Source organism: Rhizophagus irregularis, chromosome 32 (assembly GCF_026210795.1).
Source record: "Rhizophagus irregularis chromosome 32, complete sequence".
NCBI lineage: Eukaryota > Fungi > Glomeromycota > Glomeromycetes > Glomerales > Glomeraceae > Rhizophagus > Rhizophagus irregularis.
In genome coordinates, this window is record NC_089460.1 from 565,429 (window position 1) to 591,743 (window position 26,315).

The 26,315-nt window shown below is 28.5% G+C and overlaps 6 protein-coding genes across 6 annotated transcripts; 4 read left to right on the plus strand and 2 right to left on the minus strand.

The window, feature by feature from the left end:
* The first annotated feature begins 461 nt into the window (after positions 1-461).
* OCT59_022925 (uncharacterized protein) lies at positions 462-3,625 on the plus strand. Its single transcript, XM_025309355.2, has 4 exons — positions 462-1,276; positions 1,353-2,419; positions 2,483-3,031; positions 3,209-3,625. Exons 1-4 carry the CDS (start codon positions 505-507, stop codon positions 3,347-3,349), a joined length of 2,529 nt encoding a protein of 842 aa, XP_025176627.2. The 5' UTR covers positions 462-504; the 3' UTR covers positions 3,350-3,625.
* Positions 3,626-3,641: 16 nt separating this feature from the next.
* On the plus strand, positions 3,642-5,835 carry OCT59_022926 (uncharacterized protein). Its single transcript, XM_025309350.2, has 4 exons — positions 3,642-3,819; positions 3,999-4,172; positions 4,249-4,319; positions 4,391-5,835. The coding sequence occupies exons 1-4, from the start codon at positions 3,703-3,705 to the stop codon at positions 5,520-5,522; spliced, it is 1,494 nt and encodes a 497-aa protein (XP_025176626.2). The 5' UTR covers positions 3,642-3,702; the 3' UTR covers positions 5,523-5,835.
* On the minus strand, positions 5,742-9,163 carry OCT59_022927 (uncharacterized protein). The gene is made up of 16 exons (XM_025309352.2): positions 8,905-9,163; positions 8,734-8,839; positions 8,601-8,662; positions 8,436-8,519; positions 8,225-8,358; positions 7,919-8,144; positions 7,571-7,847; positions 7,403-7,506; positions 7,038-7,332; positions 6,874-6,958; positions 6,774-6,811; positions 6,562-6,692; positions 6,428-6,482; positions 6,296-6,349; positions 6,148-6,218; positions 5,742-6,069 (listed from the first exon to the last, which is right to left on the minus strand). The coding sequence occupies exons 1-16, from the start codon at positions 9,160-9,162 to the stop codon at positions 5,884-5,886; spliced, it is 2,166 nt and encodes a 721-aa protein (XP_025176625.2). The 5' UTR covers position 9,163; the 3' UTR covers positions 5,742-5,883.
* Positions 9,164-9,292: 129 nt separating this feature from the next.
* Positions 9,293-10,740, plus strand: OCT59_022928 (uncharacterized protein; the record flags this gene model as incomplete). Its single annotated transcript, XM_025309351.2, has 3 exons — positions 9,293-10,037; positions 10,109-10,161; positions 10,230-10,740. 3 exons carry the CDS (start codon positions 9,293-9,295, stop codon positions 10,509-10,511), a joined length of 1,080 nt encoding a protein of 359 aa, XP_025176624.2. The 3' UTR covers positions 10,512-10,740.
* On the minus strand, positions 10,595-13,987 carry OCT59_022929 (uncharacterized protein; the record flags this gene model as incomplete). The annotated part of the gene is made up of 8 exons (XM_025318273.2): positions 10,595-11,511; positions 11,584-12,054; positions 12,255-12,358; positions 12,447-12,826; positions 12,899-13,052; positions 13,132-13,211; positions 13,287-13,341; positions 13,439-13,987. 8 exons carry the CDS (start codon positions 13,985-13,987, stop codon positions 10,827-10,829), a joined length of 2,478 nt encoding a protein of 825 aa, XP_025176623.1. The 3' UTR covers positions 10,595-10,826.
* Positions 13,988-23,226: 9,239 nt separating this feature from the next.
* Positions 23,227-23,990, plus strand: OCT59_022930 (uncharacterized protein; the record flags this gene model as incomplete). The annotated part of the gene is made up of 2 exons (XM_066150451.1): positions 23,227-23,504; positions 23,738-23,990. 2 exons carry the CDS (start codon positions 23,227-23,229, stop codon positions 23,988-23,990), a joined length of 531 nt encoding a protein of 176 aa, XP_066006483.1.
* Positions 23,991-26,315: the final 2,325 nt, after the last annotated feature.

Genomic DNA, 26,315 nt, shown 5'->3' on the forward strand with positions numbered 1-26,315 from the left:
CAATATTTTTAAATTAAAGCTATTAAATATTATATTAATAAATTACATTAAATGGATATCTTATAATTATATTACCTGTAAATAAAAATATTAAATATTAATTTATATAATTTTGTACAGCAAGCTTTATATATAGTAAGTAACTAATTTGGAAATAAATCAAGATGATTTGCGTTGCAATGAATGATTACTAAAGCCAAATTAAAGTTCTCAAGAATTAGCGGTCGGATATTATTAAAAATTTAAAAATTAGCATAAAATAACGATAAGTTTCGCATACATATACTTTAATTGAGTTGTGTTACCGTAAAAACAACGGAAAATTTTGTTATACTGTAATGTAAATATTTATATGAGCCACTTTGCATGAGCCAATTATGTATTGAGTGGCTTGTTAATCAATTTTAAAAACTCCGATTATTTAAAGTCCTTCTTGCAACGCAAACTTTTGAGATCAATTTAAAGTATTTATTTCGATGAAATATTTTATACTATAATATTTTAATGATGGCCGAAAATCAAAATACTTATAGTTCAGGTAGTGACGGAAATGATACACGTAATCCTCGTCCGAATTTACCAAGAACTAGGTCTGTTGTTGGGCCAAGACCACTTCCCAGCGGACCCAATAATTATACAAAGGATTCAAGAGATGGTTCTTACCAACATCAAAAACAACATAGTACTAGCAGTATTCCGGAATATTATTCTGTTTCGTCTCAAAACTCGAATCCACAAAATTTTATATCACCTGAACAGTCTATTGTTGATACAACTGATCAGCCTTTTCCACCTTTAGTTTCACCTAAACCACAAAAACCAATGCCTACTGTAACAAGTGATATTGCAAATGCTTTAGAGACACAATGTCCGGAAAGTTTAAAAGGATATGATGTACAACCTTCTGATACCCCCAAAAGTTGGTATAAAGGTGATGATGAAAAGTTGAATTTAGCTTCTGATCAAGATCATAATTCTCCACTTCAAAGTAACGCAGAGTCGCAATCAAATATTATGGAAGAAATTCAGAATCAAAAAAATGGACAAATTTATCAGATACAACCTTTTCATGATAACCTGATTAATTCGAATGATCATAAATTTCAAAACGCGAATGATCAATCATACCAATATTCTAACAGTTCGCAACAGCAACAACAACAACAGATGTATTATCAAAATTTTTCATCACAACATCATCAAAATTACAACAATTTTCAACAACAATTTCAAAACGAAAAATATCAAGCGATACCTTCTAATGTCAATTTTCAAAGTGAGAAACTTTTATAAATTTTGCTCGGAATAAAATTTGATGTAAAAAATTTATATAATTTGTTTAATATTTACAGATACCCATCCAATTCAACAACAAAGTCCTCACTCGAGTCCGCCCTCTTCCATACATTCTACACCCAGACAATCTTTAACGCAGGGTGTAAATTCTTTTCAACAAAGTAAATATCAAGCTCGTAATTCACAGGAAATAGTACAAGGACAATACATGCAAAAGCAACAAACTAATTATCAAATGGCTCAAAATTACGGAATTTCTTCGCCAATATCCATTTCAGGTACTGGATATGGACCTGGACTTCTATATGATAAAAACAATCAAGCCGGTTCTGATTCATCTCATCAAATGAATAAGGCATCATCACAAATTTCCACATCTCCTAAGCCGTATCCATCAGATCCAAGTCAAATGTCATATAATGATCATTCATCACCCAGATCGTCAATTCAATATCATCATCAAAGTTCTCAACGTTCATCACCGCCTGCTGGCTTTCCTCGTCAACCATCTCCTGGTATTACAATTGGGCCAGATGGGACTCCTATACCGTCTTCTTTATCAGGAGCAAATCGAGGCAATTGGGGTCAAAGGACTCCTACGCCAGAACGAAGACCTCAGCCAAATACAAATATACGTCTTTTAATAGACGACAAAATAGCTAGACGAATGACAATGACTTCTGTTACTCTTGCGAATGATGAAAAGGCATTGCAAAAATATCGGGATGCTGCTAAAAAAACTAATGACCCAAATGTTCAAGTTGATTATGCTAAATTTCTTATTAATATGATAGAATGTCAGGATACATCTTACGGGAATAAAAACACAGAACAAGAAAAATATAATAAATTGGTTGAAGAAGCATCTTATTGGATTAATTTATTGGCGAAGAAAGATAATGCTGAAGCTATGTATATAAAGGGTACCTGGTATGAATATGGTAAATTTGGCAAGGAGATTAAACTTGATAAAGCTTTTAGATTATATTTATCTTCTTCTAAACATGATAATTCAAAAGCAATTTATAAAGTTGCTGAACACTATGAAAAGAATAAAGATACTAGGCGAGCATTACAATTCTATAAGAAGGCTGCTTCACAAGGAGATGTATCTGCTTTATACGTAAGTTTACGTACTTCTGTTATCGATTATTTTTGTTGTTGTGCTAATCTAATATATTTATAGCGACTTTCTCTAGTTTATTTGCTCGGTGAATTAAAAACGGAACCTGAATATAGTCAAGCTTTGATATATTTGAAATCAGCTGCAGCAAAAGCAAATGAGGAATGTCCCGATGGTGCTTATGTATATGGAATGATATTAGCTAAAGAGTGGGATGTTTTAATACCAGATCAAGTTGTCGCACCAGATGATCGGGAAGCTAAGGAGTACATTCAAAAAGCTGCTAATTTAGGTCACATTAAGGCATTGTACAAAATGGGTCATTGTTATGAGTATGCTAATTTAGGATGTCAATTTGATCCAATATTTTCTGTTTCATATTATAAACGAGCAGCAGAAAAGGGTGATGCTGAAGCAGATATGGCATTAAGTAAATGGTATTTATGTGGCGCTGAAGGTTACTTTGATCAAAATGAAGCATTAGCATACGAACATGCTGAGAGAGCTGCAAATAAAGGTTTAGCTGCAGCAGAATTTGCTATGGGTTATTTCCATGAAGTTGGAATTCACGTACCTGTTAATTTCACGCAAGCTAACATTTGGTACATGAAGGTAAGAAAATAAATTATTGAATCTATTTATAGCCTGTACGGATCGAAAAAAATGAATACTTAACATCGGCCCGGTTTTAAAATAATTTTTTCGGGCCGGTATAAGTTTTTAGCACACGTTCATCTCCTATTTCCAGTTTCTTTTTTCGTTTCTTAATTAATTTTTTATATTAATTAGGCGGCTGAAAACGGAAATGAGGACGCAAAACAAAGATTAGCTAGTGGTAGTACAATTACGCGGCGGGATCATGAACAGAATCAAAATAAACTAAAGAACGAACGTAATGAAAAAGATGATAAGGACTGTATCATACAATAATTTTCTGGACAAAAAAAATGGAACATTTTATATTATTAATTTATTGAAATTTATTATCATTGTTTTTTTTGGAAGGTTTTTATTATTGACACTTTCATATTTTAATTAATTATTTTTTGTTAATATTATATTTATGGAAAATGTAAATTATTTATTTATTCTATACCTCATAAAGAAATTGTTCATTAAAATTCTGCAATTGCAACATGTGATTGATGTGAAACGGTAATACTAAGTTTACCTATCAAATCGAGTCATGTGTATTCAGAGCCCGAAGAAATTTTTTTTTTTTGATCAAAATTTGTATTTTAGATATTTATAAAATTTTCTATTATTCAACGAAGATTAAAACAATGCTCCTCTCTGCTGCACGAGAAAATACCGGTAACGTTAAAAATTATGTTAAACCACCACCAAAACCTGATGATGAAGGCTATAAAGCAGCTTTAGAAGATATTCAAAATAAACTTGTAAGTTATTTATCTGTTCTTAAAAGTATTTTAGTTTTCGGTTTACTGATGTTTTTATGAATATCAAGAAAATAAACAAAATAAAATTATTATTAAATAATAATTATCTTTATTTGTTATTTTTTTTAAAATGGAAATACTTTGATTCTAAAAAAATTTATCCTCTATTTAAATACTAGAATGCCATTACTGATAAAATTAATAATGTTTCTGAAAACGGACCTGCCGAAAATAAACGTGAAGAGCTTTTTGCTCGATTAGATAAGCTTCGTGGTAAACAAGCTGAAACTAAGAGAAATAGATCGAATATTTTTGAGCAACTTAAATCTATGAATGAGTCTTTGCAAAAAAAGGTATGTATTCATGGAAATTTTTTTTGATTTTAAATTTTATCTTGCGTTTTTTAAAATAAGAAGTTTTATCGTTTAGAAACGTGATTTGCAACAAAGTAAAAATAGCGTTCAATATAGATCTATTAAAGAAATCGACAATGCAATTGAGTAAGTAATAATATGTGTTTTAGTTATTTTTTATAATTGAGACTTTAATAATGATATTTATTTTATATTAGAAATTATGAAAGACAAATTGAGTCTGGTACTTTAAAAATTATTGATGAAAAGAAAATCATTGCGAATATATCAAATTTAAAAAAATCTAAAAAATCGGTAAAACTATTTGAAACTCAAAAAAATGCAATTGAAGAAGAACAAAAAAAAATAGATGAATTAAAGAAAACTCTTGATGATAGTGATTTTAAAAAAAATAATGAAGAATATGATGATGTTAAAGCGCAACTTGAAACAGTTAGTAAAGATTGTGATTTGAATCGAGAAAAACGTAACGAGTTATTTGACGAAAAAAAGAGATTAACCGCGCAAAAACGTGAAATTCAGGAACAATATAATAAATCTAAACAAGAATACAGAAAATATCAAGAAGAAGAAAATAAACGTCGTCAAGAGTTGAAAAGGAAGCAAGCTCAAGAACGTGAAAACCAATACAAAAAAGAAGTCATGGCTAGAAAACGAGAAGAAGCTGCTGTTCCTGCTTTTCAATTAGATATTCTTAATTGTGAAAATTTAATTAATTATTTTGAATCTCTTAATGGAGGAACTGGTAAATCCGCTCAACTACAGTCTTCTCCTACTGCACCAGTTGATAGTAATATCCGTCAACCCGATGCCACTAGTAATGTTCCTGAGGGTACTGTTCTTATGAAAAAATCTGATAGAGGTGACGATTATTTTATCGGTGGTGGTAAAAAACATAAAAAATCTCAAAAAGAAAAAAAATCTAGCAAAAGTAATGTTTTCCCACTTTCTTTTAGTATTATGGAACAATTGACTTCCCTTGATGTTGCTGTACCTCTTAATTCTTCTGAAATTGAACAAACTATTGAGAGTTTATTTCAAAAGAAAAAATATTTTATTGAAAATCAAGATCGTGTTACTAAAGAAAACATGGAAAAAGTTGAAGCTGAAATAGCTGCTATGGAAGAAAATGGGTTTGGCCATCATAAGAAAAAGGGTAATAATAATTACATTAATAATAATGAGAAAAAGGATAAGTCTGATGATAAAAATGAGGATGACTCTACTTTTTCCATCGCTAAAGATGAAGAAAAAGTTGAGGATGTTACTGAAAATGAAAAAAAAGAAGAGACTCCAGTTAAGGAGGAAGAAACTGATGCATCTTGGTAATCTTAATTAAACGTGGGATCAAATTTGATGGTTTAGAGCATATTTATTTACTGGCCTATTATTTGAACAATTTAGATTAAAATTTAATTATTTGTATTATTTGTTTAATGTATTATTTATTATTTTATTATTTAAGAATTCGTTTAACGGTTTATATATATATATATATAAAGAATAGATATACACTCGTATTTTTTCCGAGTAGAAGTAATTTTTTTTAAAAAAGTTTTTATATAGTTTTTTTTTTCTAAAATAATAGACCTTAAAAATACAGTATTAATAAAAATAATTCAAAACTGATTATTGAAATTACATGTATAGATCATATTCATCTAACCAATAAAAAAGGTGCGTATAATCCTTATGAAGTTGCACTAAGATTGTCGTCTGCATCTCTTTCAGCTAACATTGCTTTCAAACCGTTTAATCTAGCTTGTAATTTCGGTACTTCAACAAGTTTTTGTTCTAAATGTTGTTTTTCCTCTTGAAGTTTTAAACGACGTTCCGCATCTAATTTAGTAAATACATATCCTCCTTGCCCATCATACTGAGAAAAAATAATGTAATTTTAATTATATATATTATTGAAATAAAATCATATTATAATAAATATTTAAGGACTTACTTGTAAAATATAATTATGATATTTCCATAATGATGGACGATGAGACACAGTCAATAAAGAAATTCCTAAATCTTTTATTTAAAGGGAATATATAGCGTTAGGTTTGGCTTCAAAATTTTATTAAATTGTAAAAATATTTTTTGCTTACCAGTAGCATGAGTATACATGATTTTTTCAATATCCAAACCTACAGCACTTGTACCTACAAAGATCAAATGAAATAAATTAATAATTCAAAAAGGAACAAGTAAATAATAATAAATAAAATAAAATAATATACATTCATCCAAAATTGCATATTTTGGTTGATGATAAAAGAGTCTAGCCATAGCAATCTGTAATCATAATTTCATAATGTTAATTAAAATAATTCGATTAATTTTATTTCAATTTACCTAACGTAAAGACACTTACTCTTTGTTTGTCTCCTCCTGATAAAGCATCTTTCCATTCGCGTTCCTTATCCCAACCTCCTTCACGCTCAACAATTGTATTTAAATGAACAATATTAAGAATATCTTGCAAATCTTGATCAGTTTTTCCTCCTGTTAAATAAACAAATCAATAAGAAAATTTAAACAATCAAACCGTTGCATTTTTCGTTTAAAAACTAGTCTCACACTTACGCTTTTTCATTTCTTCAACGGTATGTGGATAGATAATTCTAAAGAGACATATATTAATAAATTATTTTACAATCAAATAATTATAACTAATTACACTTACTGGTCTCGCAATGTGCCAAGTGATAAGTAAGGTCGTTGAGGGATATAAAAAATATCCTTTGGATTTGGTCTGTGAACGGTACCACCTAAAAAATTTCGATATTAATAAAAGTTAAATAATATTCGAAAATTTAAAATTTATTATGTAAAACTTTTATAGCTCACCATAAACAGGCCAAAGACCACCCAAGATTCTAAATAAACTACTTTTACCACACCCATTAGGTCCCACGATTAATAAGTGCATTCCCGGTTTCACATGGAATCTTAATGTTTTTAATAAGACATCACCATTCGGGGATACTATAGGTACATCAACAAATTTAATAATTTCACTTTCAATGACTTCTCCACGACCGGATAACACTGCGGCATTTTCCTCAGTTGAAGCCTCAGAGGCAAGTTGCTTTTCAAAACGACCTACTTTTACAGCATCAAAAGTATCCAATAATTCAGATACCTTTAGAAGTAATAAAATAAATATCAATATGGCGAAATTTAATAAAATATTAATGTAAAAAAATACTTACACGGGTCGTGTAGCCGGCCAACTCAGTAATTTCTTTATAAGAATACATGATGCGCCCAAAAGCATCTGAAGAGCTCAATAACAATCTACGATTGGTGATAAACCCTAAATAAATACCATTACGGTTATTAATAACAAGTAAAAGAAATTTTTGATGATAATAACTTACCTTCTGCACGAGAACCAAGATCACCTTTCTTTATTCCTGGCACTGTAAAGAATACAGGAACGGAGCAAAGAATCAATCCCATAGCACCCCACAAATATTTAATAATAAAATCTTCCATCATTCCGTGAAAAATACGCATACGGAAAATTCTATTAATATGTTTAATTAATGCAAAATAATTGCGATCTAAAATGGCCTTTTCAACTTCATGCCCAGAATATAGTGCAATTTCTTCTGCATTTTCAATCAAGCGTGAATGTGTAAATCTAAATTCTCCCTAAAAAATTAAAAAAAAAAAATAATTAAATACTCTAAATATTTTCATTATAATAATAAATAAGCAAATACCTCAAGTTTTTGTTCTTCCGCAACCATCTTTCCGAACGGTGGAGTTAATGTTCGCAATATTACAGAGGATATATGTACCATAAATGATAATGCAAATAATCCCTCTCCTCCTACATTATTTGCCAATTGTATGTTATAAATGAAAACATCCAAGATTGGTTTCGCGAGATTAGAATATAATTCGGAAAGAGAGTTACAGAATTTCATCGTATCAACGGTAATACATCTTATATACAATTTTTAAAAGAGAAAAATCACATCAAGTTTGAGAAAGCGTAAAAAGAAATCAAGGAAAATAACTCATACTGGTCAGCATTTTTTATACGGTCATCCAAGTTTCCAATAGCATAAAAGGTCATATCGGACAAGTATTTTTTATGTATATGTTGGGTAAGACGAGTTCTAAATTGTATAGCCAATTTATTTTGCATGTATGTAAGCTAATAAGTAATAAGATAGTTAATTAAAAAATAATAAAAATAATAAATAATATTCGTTTGAGGGGCTTATATATTACCATGCTGTTTGTATATGTCGCTGGTATAGCAACAGTCATCCACCACACAATTCCTGTTAAGAAATCCTTTCCATTACCTCGTACCTAAAGGGCAAAATATTTTAAGTAAAAATAATTTATCATATATATAAAAATAAAATTATAAAGAAAGAAATCAATTATTACCAAAGCACTAACAATCCTTCCATCCAAAGCAGCAACATATACTGACAATATAGTCCGAAAAACTAAATTAAGAATATTAATACCTTTGCAGAGAAGTCATACAAATTATCAGAAATACATGTACTTTATTCACCTAAAAAGCCAGAATGGATAATCAACAACCATAACTCTTTTGACCTTATACCGGGAATGACAATTTTAAGTATTCTTTTTAATCTTTCAAAAAATATAGCATCTACCTATATTAAATACATCAGTATATAAATAAAAAATAAAGGTATCCATCTTAAGACTCTAACATTACCTCAACTCTCTTTTTCTGCCTTGCCACTTCCTCAGCGGTGGGTGCATTTCCTACTTCTGTACGTCTTTTTTTCCCCGAACTACTCTTTCGAAAATATAGAAGGTAAACAGTTACAAACCATATTGTTCTTCCAAGTACAGTTCTATTGTTTTGATATACCGCTAAAATTTGCACCACTAGCTTTCTAATTTGTGCAGCATTTTGCGAAGTACCAGAAGATGTAAAAAAATCGGTCAATTTTGATAGAACAGTAGGCATTTTCGTAAAAAATGCAGACGAGATTCGGGATTATCAAAATATAAGAATCTCCAAATCTTAATCTCGATCTATTGCTAAATTTGTTTAAGTACCGAAACTGACATCACGATCGACATTTTACTAAAGCAACATGGCAACATGTGATGTCAAAAATCTGCAAAAAATGACTTCCTCTTATGAACGACGTTTTAATAGTAGAATTCGCTCTCGCTCACCTAGAAGATCGAATGATAGCCGACGAAGCCTGCGTGGTTCAGCATATGCTGATGAGGAACAACGAGACCGACGATTATCAAAATCAAGGTCACGCTCACCACGAAAAAGATCTAGATCTCGTTCTCCTCTAAGAAAGAATTCTGGATCTAGAACAGCGCGTTCGCCCACTAAGAATATTTCTCATTCGATGAAATCGCCCAGAAGACATTCTAGGTCACGATCTCCATATAGAAGGCAAACGCAAACTTCACCTTCACGCTCACCTAGTCGACGCTCACCTAGACGACGTTCACCTTCACGCTCACCTAGTCGACGCTCACCTCGACGGCGTTCACATTCACGTTCACCTAGATGGCGCTCAAGGTCACGTTCACCTATAAGAGTGAGATCAAGATCACGTTCACCCATATCCCATTCACGAAGAGAGAGAGAACGTATAGACAAACGAACCAGAGTACGACCCATTAATCAGTCCCATTCTCCAAAAAAAGAAGAAATTGGAAATGATGGACCAAAACCGAACTTCGGATTATCTGGAAAACTTGCAGCAGAAACAAATTCTTACAACGGTGTTGTATTAAAATATTTTGAACCGCCAGAAGCTCGCAAACCAATAAAAAAATGGAGATTATATGTATTTAAAGGAGATAAAGAAATGGGTACGTTTATTAAAGCCTAGTTAGGACTGTATATTTAATCTAATTGATTTTTTATTATTGGATAAATTTAGATATTCTTCATATACATAGACAAAGTGCTTATTTATTTGGTCGGGAAAGAAAAGTGAGTGATAATTCTTTTTTATGAATTATTTTTTCAGTGAATTAATATTGACCTCTTGTTATAAAAAGGTAGCAGACATTCCAATCGATCACCCAAGTTGCTCTTCTCAACACGCTGTATTACAATTTAGACAAGTAACTTCGACTAATGATGAAACTGGAGAGAAGATTTCTGAAATCAAACCATATATAATAGATCTTGATTCAACGAATAAGACATTTGTCAATAATAATGTAATTCCTCCTTCAAGATATTATGAATTAAAAGCATCTGATACTATAAAATTTGGTTTTAGTACACGCGACTACGTTTTAATTCATGATGAATTAGATGATGAAAAGCTTGAATAATTTCTTTTTAACGCGTTTTAGATTGTCTAGTTCCAGCATTAAATGGGGTACGTTTTGTTATTAATTATTCGAAAATAAATAAATAATGCTTATAAAGAGAATTTTTTTTTTATTTTCAAAATTATAATATAGCTGAACTAAATTAATACTTGAAATTAATGAATGTTCATATTTTACATTTAAATCATTTTATAATAAAAGAATGAACTATTATTTTCTTTGAAATTCTAAGAATAATTTTTTACAAAAATATCGATTAAATTAAATTAGTCTTTTTTTTTAAGTTCATCACTTCTTGTTAAATGTGAATTATTTTTAACTTCTATCATTATTTGATTCGCCTTGTCTTAGATCTTCACCTCCTGAGCCACTTGCATTTCCGCCATCATCAATGCTCTTTTCATTAATTGTTTCGCTTTCAACTTTTTCATCATCATTCATATATTTATCCATATAAGAATTTTCAAATACTACTTGTGTAGTCTCTTCCTCTTCACCAGAACTATCACCAAATGCATCAAATAATTCTCTTGAAGTCATATATTGTTTGTTGCCACTGGTTAATGGAATAGAATCTTCACCTGAGTTCGTAGCTTCTGAAGATTGTAACACAGAGTAACTTTGTCGTGAAAATAATTTTTTATCCCAATAATGTTTTTTTGCAAAATAGGCTAATCCAGCAAACATAAAAGCAAATCCCATTCCAATAATCGCTATAACCCAAGTATTTGGTTTAGAAGATTTGTGCTCAATATCTACCTTACTGGACGAATTTCCCGCATCATGAGTCGTAGTGCTCTTAGGAGAATCTGTGGTTGTAGCACCTGATGATGCGGGGTTTGTAATTTTTTCGCTATCATCAGTATTTGTGGCTGGCGTCTCGGTAAGATTCTTTTGTTCGCCCCAAAACTTAATTTTCCAGTCTATTAAAGTTCCCCAAAATTCAGGATTTTGAGTGTCTCTAACTTGAACTGTCCATTTACCAATTGGATTTTCATCCCTAAATTTAAATATATATATATATATAAAAAAGAAAATATTAAAACATGAAATTACTTTAAACAATGCTTACCAATGTTTAACGCTCATAAAGGTCCAATTGCTTAAACCACCTCGATGTTCATCATACATTCTTGGAGTCCCAAGATGTGATATTATACCATTAGGACTAGTCAAATCAACTTGTATGTCACCTCTTCGAGTATGTTGGATATTGACCGTAACTGTGACATGTTCCAATCTTCCGAATTTGGCACCATCAAGATCACTTTGTTTTACTTGTACACTACGAATAACTCCTTTAGTATTCATAGGTATTTGTTTATTCACTCTAACAATTGGCATTTCCAACGATGCTTGAGGTCCGAGATTTTTAAATGTTTTAGCATTTTGGACAATTCTATACGCATCTAATAATCCATAACCATATTTATGACTAAATAAACGACCAGCTGCATTACGATCCCACTCAGGTTCTTTCAAATTGAAAGGTACGGCACTTATGAGTTGCAAGTATTGCATATCTCTCCATGTAAGGTCCGGTCTTAATAAAGATGATTCCAGGTAAGTAAATCGAATTAACAGCAATTCAAACAAACGTATTAAATAATCTTAAGTTGAGTTTAAACCTCATGGATTATGATTTTTTTTTCGATCATTATCCATAATTTAGGATTGTCGATTAATCCTTCAGTTATTCAAAAAAAAAAAAATTCAAATTATACAGCTATAAATTAATTTTACCTGATCTGTAAGACAAGAGCATAAACTCCGGCCGCAATGGGGGCAGCAGCTGAGGTACCTCCGTGCAAACTGGAACAATTATGTGGTCCGACGTCAGTAGTGTACTAAAAGATAAAATATTAAGCAATGTAATGTATTGAATCACAATAAATGAAAAATAAATAAATAAATAAATAAATAAATGTATTTTACAATATAACTCCCGCTTCCGCTACTAAAAGTTGTAACTAAAAGTGCAGAACACTTTTCTGCATAGTAAGGATGTGCAAACAAACGGTCAACTGCACCAACAGTAATAGTGTACATGCTATTTGTATATCCGTCAAAATTGCAATTATCATCATTGGCACCTCCATTGCCTGAAGCGAATACAAACAGACTGCCTTTTCCTCCACGCCCGTCCTTTATGCCTTTGAGCATAGCTTTGTAGATAAGCCCCTTTGGGGCTTCAGCTGATTGACCATCATCAGGTGGCCCCCAACTACATGAATAAATTTGATTTTCTTGAAATCCATAGTTGAGTGCTTCTGCTTCATCAACATCAGAAATTTCTCCCGATAATATACGGATACCTTATGTAATAAGTAAAAATCCACTTAGTATATATTGATTAATTTACACGCTAAATTTAACAAATTCATTACCTGCAATCTTAGCATCTGGTGCAACTCCTACGCCACATACATCATTTTTTACGGCTGCAATTTCACCGGCACATCTAGTTCCGTGATTATCATCAGAGAGTCGAGGTTTCGGTAACGGGGTATGATCATTAAAATCATAAGATCCCGCTGCAAACTATAAACCATAAATCACAAAATTTTGATATAAGAAACATAATCTTAATAAATATAAAATATTATTGTAATCCACATACAAAATTATCCTTCAAATCTTCACTTTCATAATCCAAACCATCATCGACTATAGCGGCTATTACACCTTTACCAGTTATACCTTAAATTTATAAAATGATTGAATTAATATATATAATTATAAAATGAAACTGAAACCAAGTTTTATTTATATTACCTTCTTTCCATACACCTGTAACGTTAATATGATGATCAACTTGTAATGCATTAACCTAGTATTTGAATAGACCATCGCAAAAGAAATAGGACAAAAAATTATAAAAATTATAAAAATTGATATAACTGAAAAATCGATAAATTAAAACCAACCAAATGCCATTGATATTTAAATCCTGGATCGTTAATTCCATAGGCAGCACCGATATCATCTTGATTATTATTCTTATTTTTTGGTTTAGGAATTGGCGGGGGAACTCTCTTATGTCGTTTTCTCAATTGTTGTTTTTCGACAGAAAGTATGCTATCAATTATTTCATTTGACCTTTTTTCTAATGAAGGATTTTGTTGTCTCCTTTCTTTAAGTGAACGAAACTCTAATAAGACACGATCATTACTTTCACCACTTAAATCAAAATTTGAATCAAGAGATCGAGTAACTAGATGTGTCATTTCTTTTGAAGAACTGAACAAATGATGGTTGTCTAATGCTCCTATTTGACCGTCATATCTAATATTAAGTAAATCGGCTACTTCTCTAGGTGAAATTTGTGAATTTTCTTCAAGTTCTATGGCATAATAATAGTTTTTTTGATAATCTCGTTTTTTTAGTCTAGATGCTTCAAATTGACCAAATAGTAATATGAAGATCGTTATAAATAATAATGAGCGAAGAAATGTTTTTATTGATAATAATTCCATTTTTTAATTTACTCTAAATTTTTATTGTAGCTTGTAATCGTTATAAATAAATATCTTTAAAACATTCGCAAACATTGTCCGTGTCGAAATTTCATTTGATTATTCGTTTTAAGCAAGCCACTTATTTGTAAGATAAATATTAGTACAAAAGTATAAAGATAACCTTGCCACAATCAAAAAAAAAACCTTGCCACTTGAACAACCTGAATAACAAGTTATTACCCAAATTAGTAAATAACATAATAACATACTTGTTGTTCTTCAATGAAATATACCAAGTTAGAACTTATTATAACCATTTAATTTTTTATTTTTTTTCTTTTTTTGCAAGGTAGTAAGGTAGTGCAATTTGTGAGATTATAACCATTTTAATTGACCAATCAATTCGATATATCTTTTTATTTAATAACTGATTAAATTATTACCGTATATTATGGGCCCTCTATGTATAGTATCCATCCCATCCTTTTTTATGTGAAAAAATTACTTTTTTTTTATTTGATTTTATTATTTAGAGAATCAAATCTGATTATTAATGTACTATATATGCAGGGACGAATAAATTCTGCATTAATTATGTGAAATTCTGTGATTTGGCCAGAATTATGCAAGGTCGGCCAACATTACGATTTACAAATTCTAGCCAACTAAATCCTAAATCAGAAGAAATTATCATCATTTTTATAACCCTATTCTGTAATTCTGTGAAATACAAAAAATCATATTATGGCCTGCAATATATGATATATTATTATTTCTTTAAAAACTAAAAAGTTTATTTCTTTTAATATATAATTAATATTTATTTTATAATTTTTGAAAAATTTAGTAAAAGTATTGTAAATTAATTTTAATTTTATAAAAATAAAAACTAATGTTACTATTATTACAGTTAACTTTCTTTAATTATAATATATTTGGAATACTAAGAAATTTTTGTATACAGTCAACTCTCTTTATGGTCACACATTTGGGACAGTCCATATTTAGTGATTATAAAGAGATGTGACTATATAAAAAATTTCTTATATTAGTATATCATAATTCCGGCCAAAAATTAACATAATTTTAGCCAAAATTATACTCAGACCTTTATTTTATTGTAACTCCGCCAATATTAATCGTAGAGAGATGATCTTACCGCCATTCGATTCGTCTTGATGAGACGGTTCTAATGGTATAAAATACATCGAATTCTAATCACTAGATTAATTTCTGAAATTAAAAAAATATTAATGGTTTTTGTGTAATAACTCTGCCAATATTGATCCTAGAGAGGCGATCTTACCGCCATTCGATTCGTCTTGATGAGACGGTTCTAATGGTATAAAATACATCGAAATTCAATCACTAGATTAATTTCTGAAATTAAAAAATATTAAATGGTTTTTAAGCAATAACTCCGTCAATATTGATTACAGAGAGATGAGCTTACCACCATTCGATTCGTCTTGATGAGGCGATTCCAACGAGCTATTAATCGTCTTTTTACAATCACTAGGTACCGAGAAATTTAGCAAAATGTTAAATGGCGCAGTAAACATAAATTAAGAAATATAATAATGCCGATGCTTAACATTTTGTTGAATAACTCATCAGCCAGTGATCGCAAAAGGATAAAACTACCACCATTCGATTCATCTCAGTGAGACGATTCTAACAAGCTATGATACATCTTTGTACGATTATTAGATGCCAAGTTATTTAATATATTCTTTATATAACTGCGATTATAAATGGTTCTTTTTAATATAAGATTTTTGAGGATAGGTGTGATAGTGACTATAGATAGATTGTGACTATATAGGATAGTTTTTAATAATAAAGTGTTTTGAACATTCAACTGGTGTGACTATATAGTAGAATGTGACTATAACGAGAGTGACTATAGAGGGAGTTGACTGTATATAAACATAATTTTTATTACATTTTAATAATAAATAAATCATATTAAATATACAAAAATAGGATTATTATAATTTTTTAATATATTATAAAAAGATTATTAAAATTAAATGATAATTAAGACAAATATTTTTATTATAGAAACCTATCCCTTAAATAATAAGAAAATTGTGTGCAAATTTACAATGTTATCTACAGTTGTATAAAGAAATCGGTCGTAATTTTCAACATTGTTTAATTAATTATATACGCAAAATTGCAATAATTAACTTAGAATTTTTTTTTATTTTTGCATAGAAAACATTATGAATATTATATTAAAAATATTATTTTATTATTTAAATCATTTTTTTGTATAGTTACCTTATAGATAAATTTTTGCATTTGTAAAAATTGGCAAAATTTATAAAACTTTACAGAGTTAATCACATCATGTTTCTCATTTATATATCCTAGAAGTCTGAAATTTACATATATTACATATTCCATCTCGCTTTACAACTTTTATTAAGCTTTAAAAGAAGGTTTAGAAGGCTAATTTAGGCTTTACATATAGATAAAAAGTTGGCAACAGTTAAATTATTAAAAAAAATTGTATGCAAATTTGCACCCAATTTTCAACATTGTTTAATTAATTATATATGCAAAATTCCAATAATTAATCTAGATTTTTTTTATTTTTGCATAGAAAACATCATAAAATTTATATTAAAAATATTACTTTTTCATATAAATCATTTTTTGGAATAGTTATCTTATAAATGAGTTTTTGCATTTCATTGTAAAAATTGGTAAAATTAATGAAATTTTACAGAGTTAATCGTATTGCGTTTCTCATCTATATATTTTAAAAGTCTGAATTTTACATACAGTCACCCCTCTCTACAGCGAACCTCGATATAGCGAATAACATGATATAACGGATCATACAGTGTGGTACCGATTTTAAATATGAAAAAAACCTTGATATAACGAAGTTTACTATTTATTTACCGTATAACATAGTACGAAGTAAAGTGTGTGAATTTCTTATATAAAAATGCCTCTCGATATAACGGATTTTTTTATAACGAATTTTTTTCAGTTATAACGAAGAATTTCTTTATAATTAAATGTAATTATTAATAAATATTGATGCATTATGACATTAAATATCACCCCTGTGTTTTATATTTAAATTATGGATCAGGATTGTATCAGGATCGTATCAGGATTAATAATTCTGGCTATTTTATTTAATATTTAGGCAGAATTACATTAATTTACATTAATTCGGTTGTATTAGGATTCAATGTGAATTGTTATTAATTTATATTTATCACAGGGGTAAGGACACTCCTAGTTAAATTAATATATCATTAATAATTTATTTATTATATAGTCAGTTATTGTTAAACAGCATTCCTACAAAAAAAAGGAATTATAATAAACCTTTTTATATAGAACACTTCAGGAAGCATTCCCTATAATAAAAAAATAAAAAAAGAACATTAGTAAATGTTCTTAAACGAAATTAAAAGAAAAAATTGAGTTGTCCCACTTACTTCTTGTCTCAAGCGTTCATTTCAAGCTTCCTACAATAAAAAAAATAAAAAAGAATATTAGTAAATGTTCTTAAACGAAATTAAAAGAAAAAAATTGAGTTGTCCCACTTACTTCGTCTCAAGCGTCCATTTCGAAGTCCCTACAATAAAAAAAATAAAAAAGAACATTAGTAAATATTCTTAAACGAAATTAAAAGAAAAAATTGAGTTGTCCCACTTACTTCTTGTCCCAAGCGTCCATTTCGAAGTCCCTACAATAAAAAAAATAAAAAAAAACATTAGTAAATGTTCTTAAACGAAATTAATAAAAAAAATCGAGTTCCCCACTTACTTCGTCTCAAGCGTCCATTTCGAAGTCCCTACAATAAAAAAATAAAAAAGAACATTAGTAAATGTTCTTAAACGAAATTAATAAAAAAAATCGAGTTCCCCACTTACTTCGTCTCAAGTCATTTCCATTTCGAAGTCAGGAAGTTCTCTATAATAAAAAAATAAAAAAAGAACATTAGTAAATGTTCTTAAATAAAAAAAATTGAGTTCCCCACTTACTTCTCGTCTCAGGCGTCCATTTCGAAGTCCAGGAAGTTTCCTACAATAAAAAATAAAAAAAGAACATTAGTAAATGTTTTTAAACGAAATTAATATAAAAAACCCCCAGTTCCCACTTACTTCTCATTCTAGGCATCTATTTTGAAGTTTAGAAAGCACCCCTATAAAAAAAAGATTAAAAAAAATGTTAAATTATCGGTAATCAGATCAACAAGTCACATGATCTGTATAACCGATATTCCTATACCGAAGAATTCATTATACAATACCGAATAATTCGTTATAGTGTTAACGAAGTTGCTTATAATGAAGCCCTGATCAGCTGGAACCTAGGGTTCGTTATATCGAGAGGGGACTGTATTCAATAGTCCGATTTTGATGATCAAAGTCTCATTGGATTTGTCTTATTGAAAGGCATTGAATGATAGCTGCTTTTTTCCTTCGTCCCAGTTTCTCTTCTTCTCCTTTCCCTCCCTTTGTTCTCCTTTCCCTTCTTTCGCTTTTCTCTTTTCCCTTTCCTTTTGTTACTTATCTTTTTCAAAAGTATACATATACCTTCAAATTTTTACTTTTTTTTAGATTCAGCCGTTCAGATGGGCTTCTAAAGTATAGAAACCCCAAAGATTCGTAAGTATGAATTCTTTGGAGTTTTTTTTTATATTTTTAACATAAACGGTTAATACTAACCATTTTTTTTTAATTTTTTTTTAGGTTCGGCTTTCAGGTGACTTCTGAAGAATGGAAAAAACCAAGTTTTGTAAGTTTGAAACTTGGTTATTTTTTTTTTGTTTATTTTTAATATTATGAACGGTTATAAATAACTGTATTTTTCTTTTTTTTTAGAATCAGATGTTCTGAAGAATGGGAAAATTCCAAGATTCGTAATAATCTTAGATTTTTTTTTATTTTTTTTTTAAAAAAATATTATGAACAGTTACTAATAACTGTTATTTTATTTTTTATAAGTTCGGGTGGACTTCCGTGTTTTGAAAAATGGGAAAATTCTAAAGATTCATAAGAATCTTGGATTTTTTTTTTATTTTTTAAAAAAATATTACAAACGATTAGGCCATACAAACTTGATTTTATGGATTTCATAATATAAAAATTTCATCAATAAGGGAGTTACATATATTATCGTAATATTCAGTTTAATATAAACTTACTCCCTCACCTTTGTCAGATTAATAACCAATCAAATTATAATATTTATAAATTATATATTTTATTAAGTGTAACGTAAGATTTTAGTTACCTCCCTCCCCCCTTTGATAATTACGTAATATCTGTAAGCTCCCTAACCTAGCAACCTGGCTTTTAATTTTTTTTTTCAAAAATTTTATATGTGAAATTTTTTTTCAATTTTTAAAAAATTTTCACCCGGCATAGTAACAATATAAAAAATTTTTTTTAAGACCTAACAAAAACTGACCTGGCCGGACTATGAAAACCATTTTTACCACTTTGTGTCACCTTACTAATAACCATTCTTTTCTATTTTTTAGAATCTGGTAGGTTTCCAAAGAAAGGAAACCAAGAAACCAAGATTTGTAAGTAAGTACGAATCTTGGTTTAATTTTTTTGTTTTTTTTTAATAAATGAACGGTTTACTAATAACTGTTCTTTTCTTTTTTTTAGAATCTGGCGGGTTTCTAAAGAATGAAAAACTAAGAAATCAAGATTTGTAAGTAAGTAGTAAGTACGAATCTTGGTTTAATTTTTTTTGTTTTTTTTTTAATATATAAACGGTTTACTAATAATCGTTCTTTTCTTTTTTTTTAAGATCTGGCAGGCTTCTAAAGAATGAAAAACTAAGAAACCAAGATTCGTAAATAAGTATGAATCTTGGTTTAATTTTTTTTGTTTTTTTTTAATATATGAACGGTTTACTAATAACCGTTCTTTTCTTTTTTTAGGATTAAGTGAACTAGGACCCTGAACAATACTGATATAGGTAAGGTTCAGAAAAAAAAATTTACTATTAGCTGTACACAGCACTTTTGACTATGATCAGTACGCATTTATAGCTCCTAACCCCTGAAATTTTTATAAAATATGCATTTTAATCCTCTAACTTCAAGTCAGTTTTTAAAATTTTAATTGGTTCTTTTATTAGTTGTATCAAATTGTTCTCTGTCTTGGTCTGCTTTACATCCTGAACATGCTACATGTTTATTTAAATAATCTTCTTCATACCTGTGGTTTAATTTGATTCCTTTTTCACATATACATTATACATACTACTTTTTTTGCATTAATAATATGAGTAACATATTTATGTTAACCAATTACTCTTTACCATATTTCCAATGAAACATTATGTATGCAATACAAAAAAGATTTTTTTGAAAAAAAAAAAATTTATTTTAAGATGATCGTTAAATAAAATTAATTATTATTTTTTATTTCCAAAAATATACCAAAAATAAGCAAATCCAACATCTTACTATCCTAAAATCCAATCAAAATTACGCAAAATCAAATTCTAACCTTATCAAAATTTTTTGATGATTGTACACATTTCCAAATTCTAACATGTTGAGAGTTATTAAAATGATGATGCCCACCTATATTAGTATTGTTCAGGGTCCTGGTGGGCTTCTGAAGAATGAAAAACCAAGAAACCAAGATTCGTAAGTAAGTACGAATCTTGGTTTAATTTTTTAATTTTTTTTAGTTATTATTATTATGAATGGTTTACTAACCATTTTTTTTTATAGAATCAGGTGGGCTTCTGAAGAACGAAAATCCAAAGTTTGTAAGTATGAATCTTTAATTTTTTTTATTTATTATTATTACGAATGGTTTACTAATTATTCTTTCTTTTTTTTTATAGGTTCGAATGGGCTTCCATGTGGAAAAACTAAGATTTATAAGTAAGTACGAATCTTGGTTTAATTTTTTTAATTTTTTTTTTTTAATATTAATGAATGGTTACTAATAACTGTTCTTTTCTTTTTTTATAGTTTCAGTAGATTTTCAAAAAATCAAGATTCGTAAGTATATACAAATATATAAATTATGTGATTGTGAAATTATAAATTAGCAATAATTATTTGTAATTTAGATAGATGCTAATAATAATAATATAATTAAGCATTTAATAAGTACTTTAATAAATTTGATATATAATAAAATTAAAATAAATTCAGAAATAAATAGGTGGTTATTAGAATATAATTTGACTTAAGTTTTAATGTTGAATATTAGTCAATTTAAGGTTTAATTTTAGCCAAATATCCTTTCCAAATTTGAGATGATTGGCACCCTAAATGTGCCCAAAAATTTGACCTCAATTTGACACAGGTTAAATCATCATTCGACCTATATTCGACCTGATCAAATTTAGGCGAATTGTCCTATTTCGACTAGTGTACCTTAATTCCTTAAAATAAGGTTTATATATATATAAAACTCTTTGAAGATTTTATTATAAAAGGAAATTTTATATTACATTATTATGATTTTTTTTCTTTTTAGCTAATTAACCAATAGAATTTAAGCAAATTCCAAGGTAAGGTTTCATATGAAAATGAAATTTCTACTAGTAACATATTTTAGTAGTAGATAGAGTCTTATTTAAGTAGTTTAATAATATATTTTAAATATAAAAATTGATAAACTTTAACCAGATTTTTTGTTAATAAATATAATAGAAATAATAATATTTGATTTTTAGAATAGTTTAAAAAAAAGATATGAGTAATTTTTATAATTTTTAAAATTGCTATTTATTACTAGTTTACTATTTCTATTCATTCATTATCTTTGTTATTTTCATAAAAAGTATTATCAATTTAATTTTTCTTTAGTTAAAAATACTAATGAATATCATATCAGGATCCCGAATAATACTAATAGTATAACTCATTAGTAAACTTTAAGTACTGAAGTAAAAATACATTTTATGACATAACTCTGTCAATATTGAAGCTAGGAATTCGATTTTACTATCATTAGAATCCTCTCATCAAGCCGAATCCAATTATATAAATTTTATTAAAATCGAATTACCAGTTATGTTAAAAACAGGGGTATGTAGGATAATGAAATTTTGAAAATACCCTGTAATACGATTTTTGAAAAAAATTTAATATAAACTCTACGCAAACTCAAATGTGAGTTGTATCAGTATTGTTTGGGTCCTATTACACTTTTAAAGTAAAAGATTTTTACTAAACTATACCAGTTTTTTTTTCATTTAAAGTAGTTAATTAAGATGAATTATTAATGACATTTTTCTGAATTTTAGGATTTTTTAGAATTTTAAATAAATAATTTTCTTTGAATTTTAGTATTTTTTAAAACTTTAAATAATTTATTAATATAATGAATAATAATGAGTTATCTGCTAAAACTTATATTTGCAGTTTATATTATAACTTTATATGAAGATTGACTAAAATTCCTTTACAATTATTGCAGTAATAATATATTTTATAAGTTTTCTTAACCCAACAATTGATTAAATACTAATCTGAAAATTAGTAATTATTAAGATTACTAGAGAAACTAAAGAATTTTAACAAGTTGTTAAAATGTTAAAATAGTAAAACTTTGCTAAAATTATATGAAATTTTATTAAAAAGCTGGCAAAATTCTAAAAAAAAAGCAAAACTTAATAAAACTTATTATAAATGCTAAAACTGCAATAACTTTGCTAAAATTATAATAAAATATTGAAAAAAAACTAATTGTAGAATTTTAGGCAAACAACTTTAATAGTTATAGACTTATAATAAAATTTACTTGATAATGATCTTTTTTATACTATTTTATAATAGAATTTAATCAATTTTTAAAATTAATTCAAATTGTTATTAATGAAATTTTGGTAAAATAAATGGATTATTTGATATGATAAAAATATTTAGAATAATGAGAATATTCTATATTAATAAATTAATTTTAATTAATATAATAATATAAGATAAATTTCTTATATTTCTTTTTCATCAAAAATTATTATTTTTTTTTTAATTGCAGCGCATTTGTAGTTTTATTAAAGTAAAAAATAATAAGAATATGTAATACAAAGTATGATTCTAAAAGCTACTCTAATATAATTAAACTACAGACATAATAAAGAGACTCTTTCCACCGATTGCATAGACCATTTTTTTTATGAAATTTCAGCAATAATATTTTTGAAAAATATATTATAAAAAATGGCTTCTACTGCTAACAACTTTTTTTACTTTAAAAGACTTGGGAAGTTTTCTCAAACTACTTGACGAAAAGATGTTTACTTCCTTATTAGAACAAACGTTACAAGTTTTTAAGTCTACTAACGTAACTGGCATTTTTCAAACTGCCACAGGTTTTGAACCTGCTATATATAAACATTTGAAAGAACTACAACAAACTTATTCTAAAGAACTCGCTGAACTAGGTGTAGTCAGAGACTGCTTCAACAGTTTTTTTTTCTTTTCTATTAATTTTAAAGACACATATACTTACCTTCTCTATGAGACGGCAAAGGACTTCATAAGAAAAAAAGAAAAGGAATCACGTGAGATGTAAATAATAATAAATGCACCCAATAGGGTTTTGAGAATACCAGATTTTACTTCAATAGATATGGAAATATTTGAAGAGCCAAATACCAATCGCAGTTGTCCTCTAACGCACAGCAAATAAAACTTAATGTTACAAGCTGTATATTTTAAGAGGAAAGAAACGTGTGATATATCAAAGATCATAATAGGTTCCGGATTCTGATAATTCCTGGCTTATGTTACCATCTTTTAAGGAAAAAATGGAACACTTCAAATACTTCAAAGAAGAGTAGTATATTAAAGAAACTGCAGCAGCAACAGACGAAAAAGTTTAAGTTTACATCAGAGAAAATGATTTTAACTGTCATAACCGAATATATGCCAGAAGATAAAGCCAATGTTTGCAAGATAGTTATTTATGATATCCCCTCCACCATACCACAACTTAATATTTTTATGAATCTAAAAAAATGGAGTCAAGTAATTGCATTCAAAGTTAAGATGTAAAAGAAGTATTTGACTGTAACTGTGTCTATAGTAAGGTTACTGGAGAAACTAGGGGGTTTTGGCAAGTTGGCAAAATGCCAAAATGGCAAAACTTTGCCAAAACTATATGAAAGTCTTATTAAAAAGTTGGCGAAACTCTGGAGAAAAGCGAAACCTGATGAAACTTATTATAAATGCTGAAACTGCCAAAACCTTGTCAAAACTATAATAAAACTATAGTAAAATTTAGAGAAACTAATCGTAGAATTTTGGAGAGGTTTAGGCAGGCAACTTTAGTTTATAAACTACAATAAATAAGCTTTAACGAATTGGAATAATGGAGTTTGGACAGTTTCTTTTGGAAGAATACCTGTATAGTTGGAGACACCAAGTTGTTTCAAATTGAGATTTTAAAAATCACGTGATATATATAACATTAATTTGCGATTGGTTAAAAATTAAACCATATCGGGAAATATTTTACTTTATTAATCATCAATATTTTCAAAAATAAAATCTGGAACAAATCTTTCACAGCTTTTTTTCTTTTTTTAGCTATTTTTTGACAGTGTTATGCTTGTCTCTTTAGTCATACCATGGAAAAAATTCTATGATCTGCATTACCTTTCAGCCAGTCATAGTTCTGGCCTAAATTATAGAATTTTGTCAAATTCTGGCCAGAATTAGATGTTTCAAATTCTACCGTTTATTAAGAAAATACCAAACTTTGCAGGCTAATAACTTTTGATCTAGATCACCAATCAGGATAATCTTAACGTCATTTTGTAGTTTAAGTTAGTAACAATTAAACTATGTTGAGTTATTTTAAATATATGCATCCAAAATATTTTTATTAAATTTCTAATTTGGACAATTTTATTTGATGAATTGTTGTGTTCCAAACCATATAATATATAGTTTTCTGCATCGAACTCTAAAGCAGCGTAAAAAATATGAGAGATTTCAGACTGTGGTTATAAATATTTCCAAATCTGTTACTAACAATGTTGTTTACAATACAGAGAACCCTGCCCAATCCATGTTATTGCAACCAGATGGTGCTTTAGCTTTCAAGATTATTCAAGATCATGAACATAAGAAGTTAATTGTGTATTTTGATACTTGGGCAAGCTTGGATAAAGTACTCAATACGAAATTCAACTTCAAAGAATTTAAAGATATTTGGATTTGATACTTTTTGCCTACTTTGAACTGGCCTAGAAATAAGTCACCAAAAAAGACGGATTCTACTTAGAAACAGAATTAAAACAAGATTCTGAATATTATGCTGAAAGACTTAGATGGACAGAAATAGAAGGGAAAGTCTTTAGGAAAAAAGAAGCAATCTACTTCGAAAAATAAAGGCTTTAATGGCAATGACAAACTTTTAATTTTAGCTAAAATTAGAGCATTGCTTAGACTATTGGCCAACTGATAGGAGGACTGAGCCAAATAGGAATTTTGGAATGTTGGAGTACTCACTATCTAGTCTAAATATTATTAATCCTTTTTTTTTATTCTGAAATTTTTATTTAAAATCCTTTTTTTTTCTTATTGTTTTACAGTAGGTCTTGTTGAATTTTTCTAGGACTGAGGGACTGAAAGAAAGGGTATCCCTTCTAAAAAAGGACAATTTCACATTGGACTTACTATTCAAATTCACCTTTCAGTCAGCGTGTGGGATTCTCTTGTAGGATGACAAGTGGTTTATTAGTTATCGATATTAGTTTAAATTTATATTATATTACTCGTATATGTATTGATATAAATATTATTTTAATAAACTAATAAATGTGCTGCAGTTAAGGTTGTTTGCTAAAACCTAGGGGTTTAGGTAAGATGGCGTTTCGCTGAAAAGCAAAATTCTGCCAAAACTATATTAAAGTTATATTAAAAAACTGGCGAAACTTTGGAGAAAAGCGAAACTGCCAAAACTTATTATAAATGCTGAAACTGCCGAAACTTTGCCGAAACTATAATAAATCTATAGTAAAATTTTGACGAAACTAATCATAGGATTTTGAAGAGGTTTAGACAAGCAACCCTAGCTGCAGTAAAAAAAAAATAATAATTAAACTACAAACCACTCATCATACGTATAGTACCCTATATGTGCATTGTTGACAAAGTAATCATTAGACTCAGTAGGTAGACAATATTTGTAATTCATCATCTTATTAGTCAGACAGCCCTATCTTTAAAGTTAGGTAATTACAAGATCTACTATGCTACTAATTTTCCTTTGGTATCGAGTTTATGTTGCATTATTGCGATCTTCTAAGATTTCCAAACTGCCAGTACTCCAGTGATGAATAGATGGTATAAATGATTTTTACATCTGTCCAT

Coding starts and splice junctions, on each gene's coding strand:
- OCT59_022925 (XM_025309355.2), top strand. CDS start 505: ATGATGGCCGAAAATCAAAATACTTATAGTTCAGGTAGTGACGGAAAT. Junction 1,277..1,352: donor TTCTAATGTCAATTTTCAAA/GTGAGAAACTTT, acceptor TAATATTTACAG/ATACCCATCCAATTCAACAA. Junction 2,420..2,482: donor GAGATGTATCTGCTTTATAC/GTAAGTTTACGT, acceptor ATATATTTATAG/CGACTTTCTCTAGTTTATTT.
- OCT59_022926 (XM_025309350.2), top strand. CDS start 3,703: ATGCTCCTCTCTGCTGCACGAGAAAATACCGGTAACGTTAAAAATTAT. Junction 3,820..3,998: donor AAGATATTCAAAATAAACTT/GTAAGTTATTTA, acceptor TTTAAATACTAG/AATGCCATTACTGATAAAAT. Junction 4,320..4,390: donor GAAATCGACAATGCAATTGA/GTAAGTAATAAT, acceptor ATTTTATATTAG/AAATTATGAAAGACAAATTG.
- OCT59_022927 (XM_025309352.2), bottom strand. CDS start 9,162: ATGCCTACTGTTCTATCAAAATTGACCGATTTTTTTACATCTTCTGGT. Junction 8,359..8,435: donor CGACATATACAAACAGCATG/GTAATATATAAG, acceptor ATTACTTATTAG/CTTACATACATGCAAAATAA. Junction 6,959..7,037: donor TGGTCTTTGGCCTGTTTATG/GTGAGCTATAAA, acceptor GAAATTTTTTAG/GTGGTACCGTTCACAGACCA.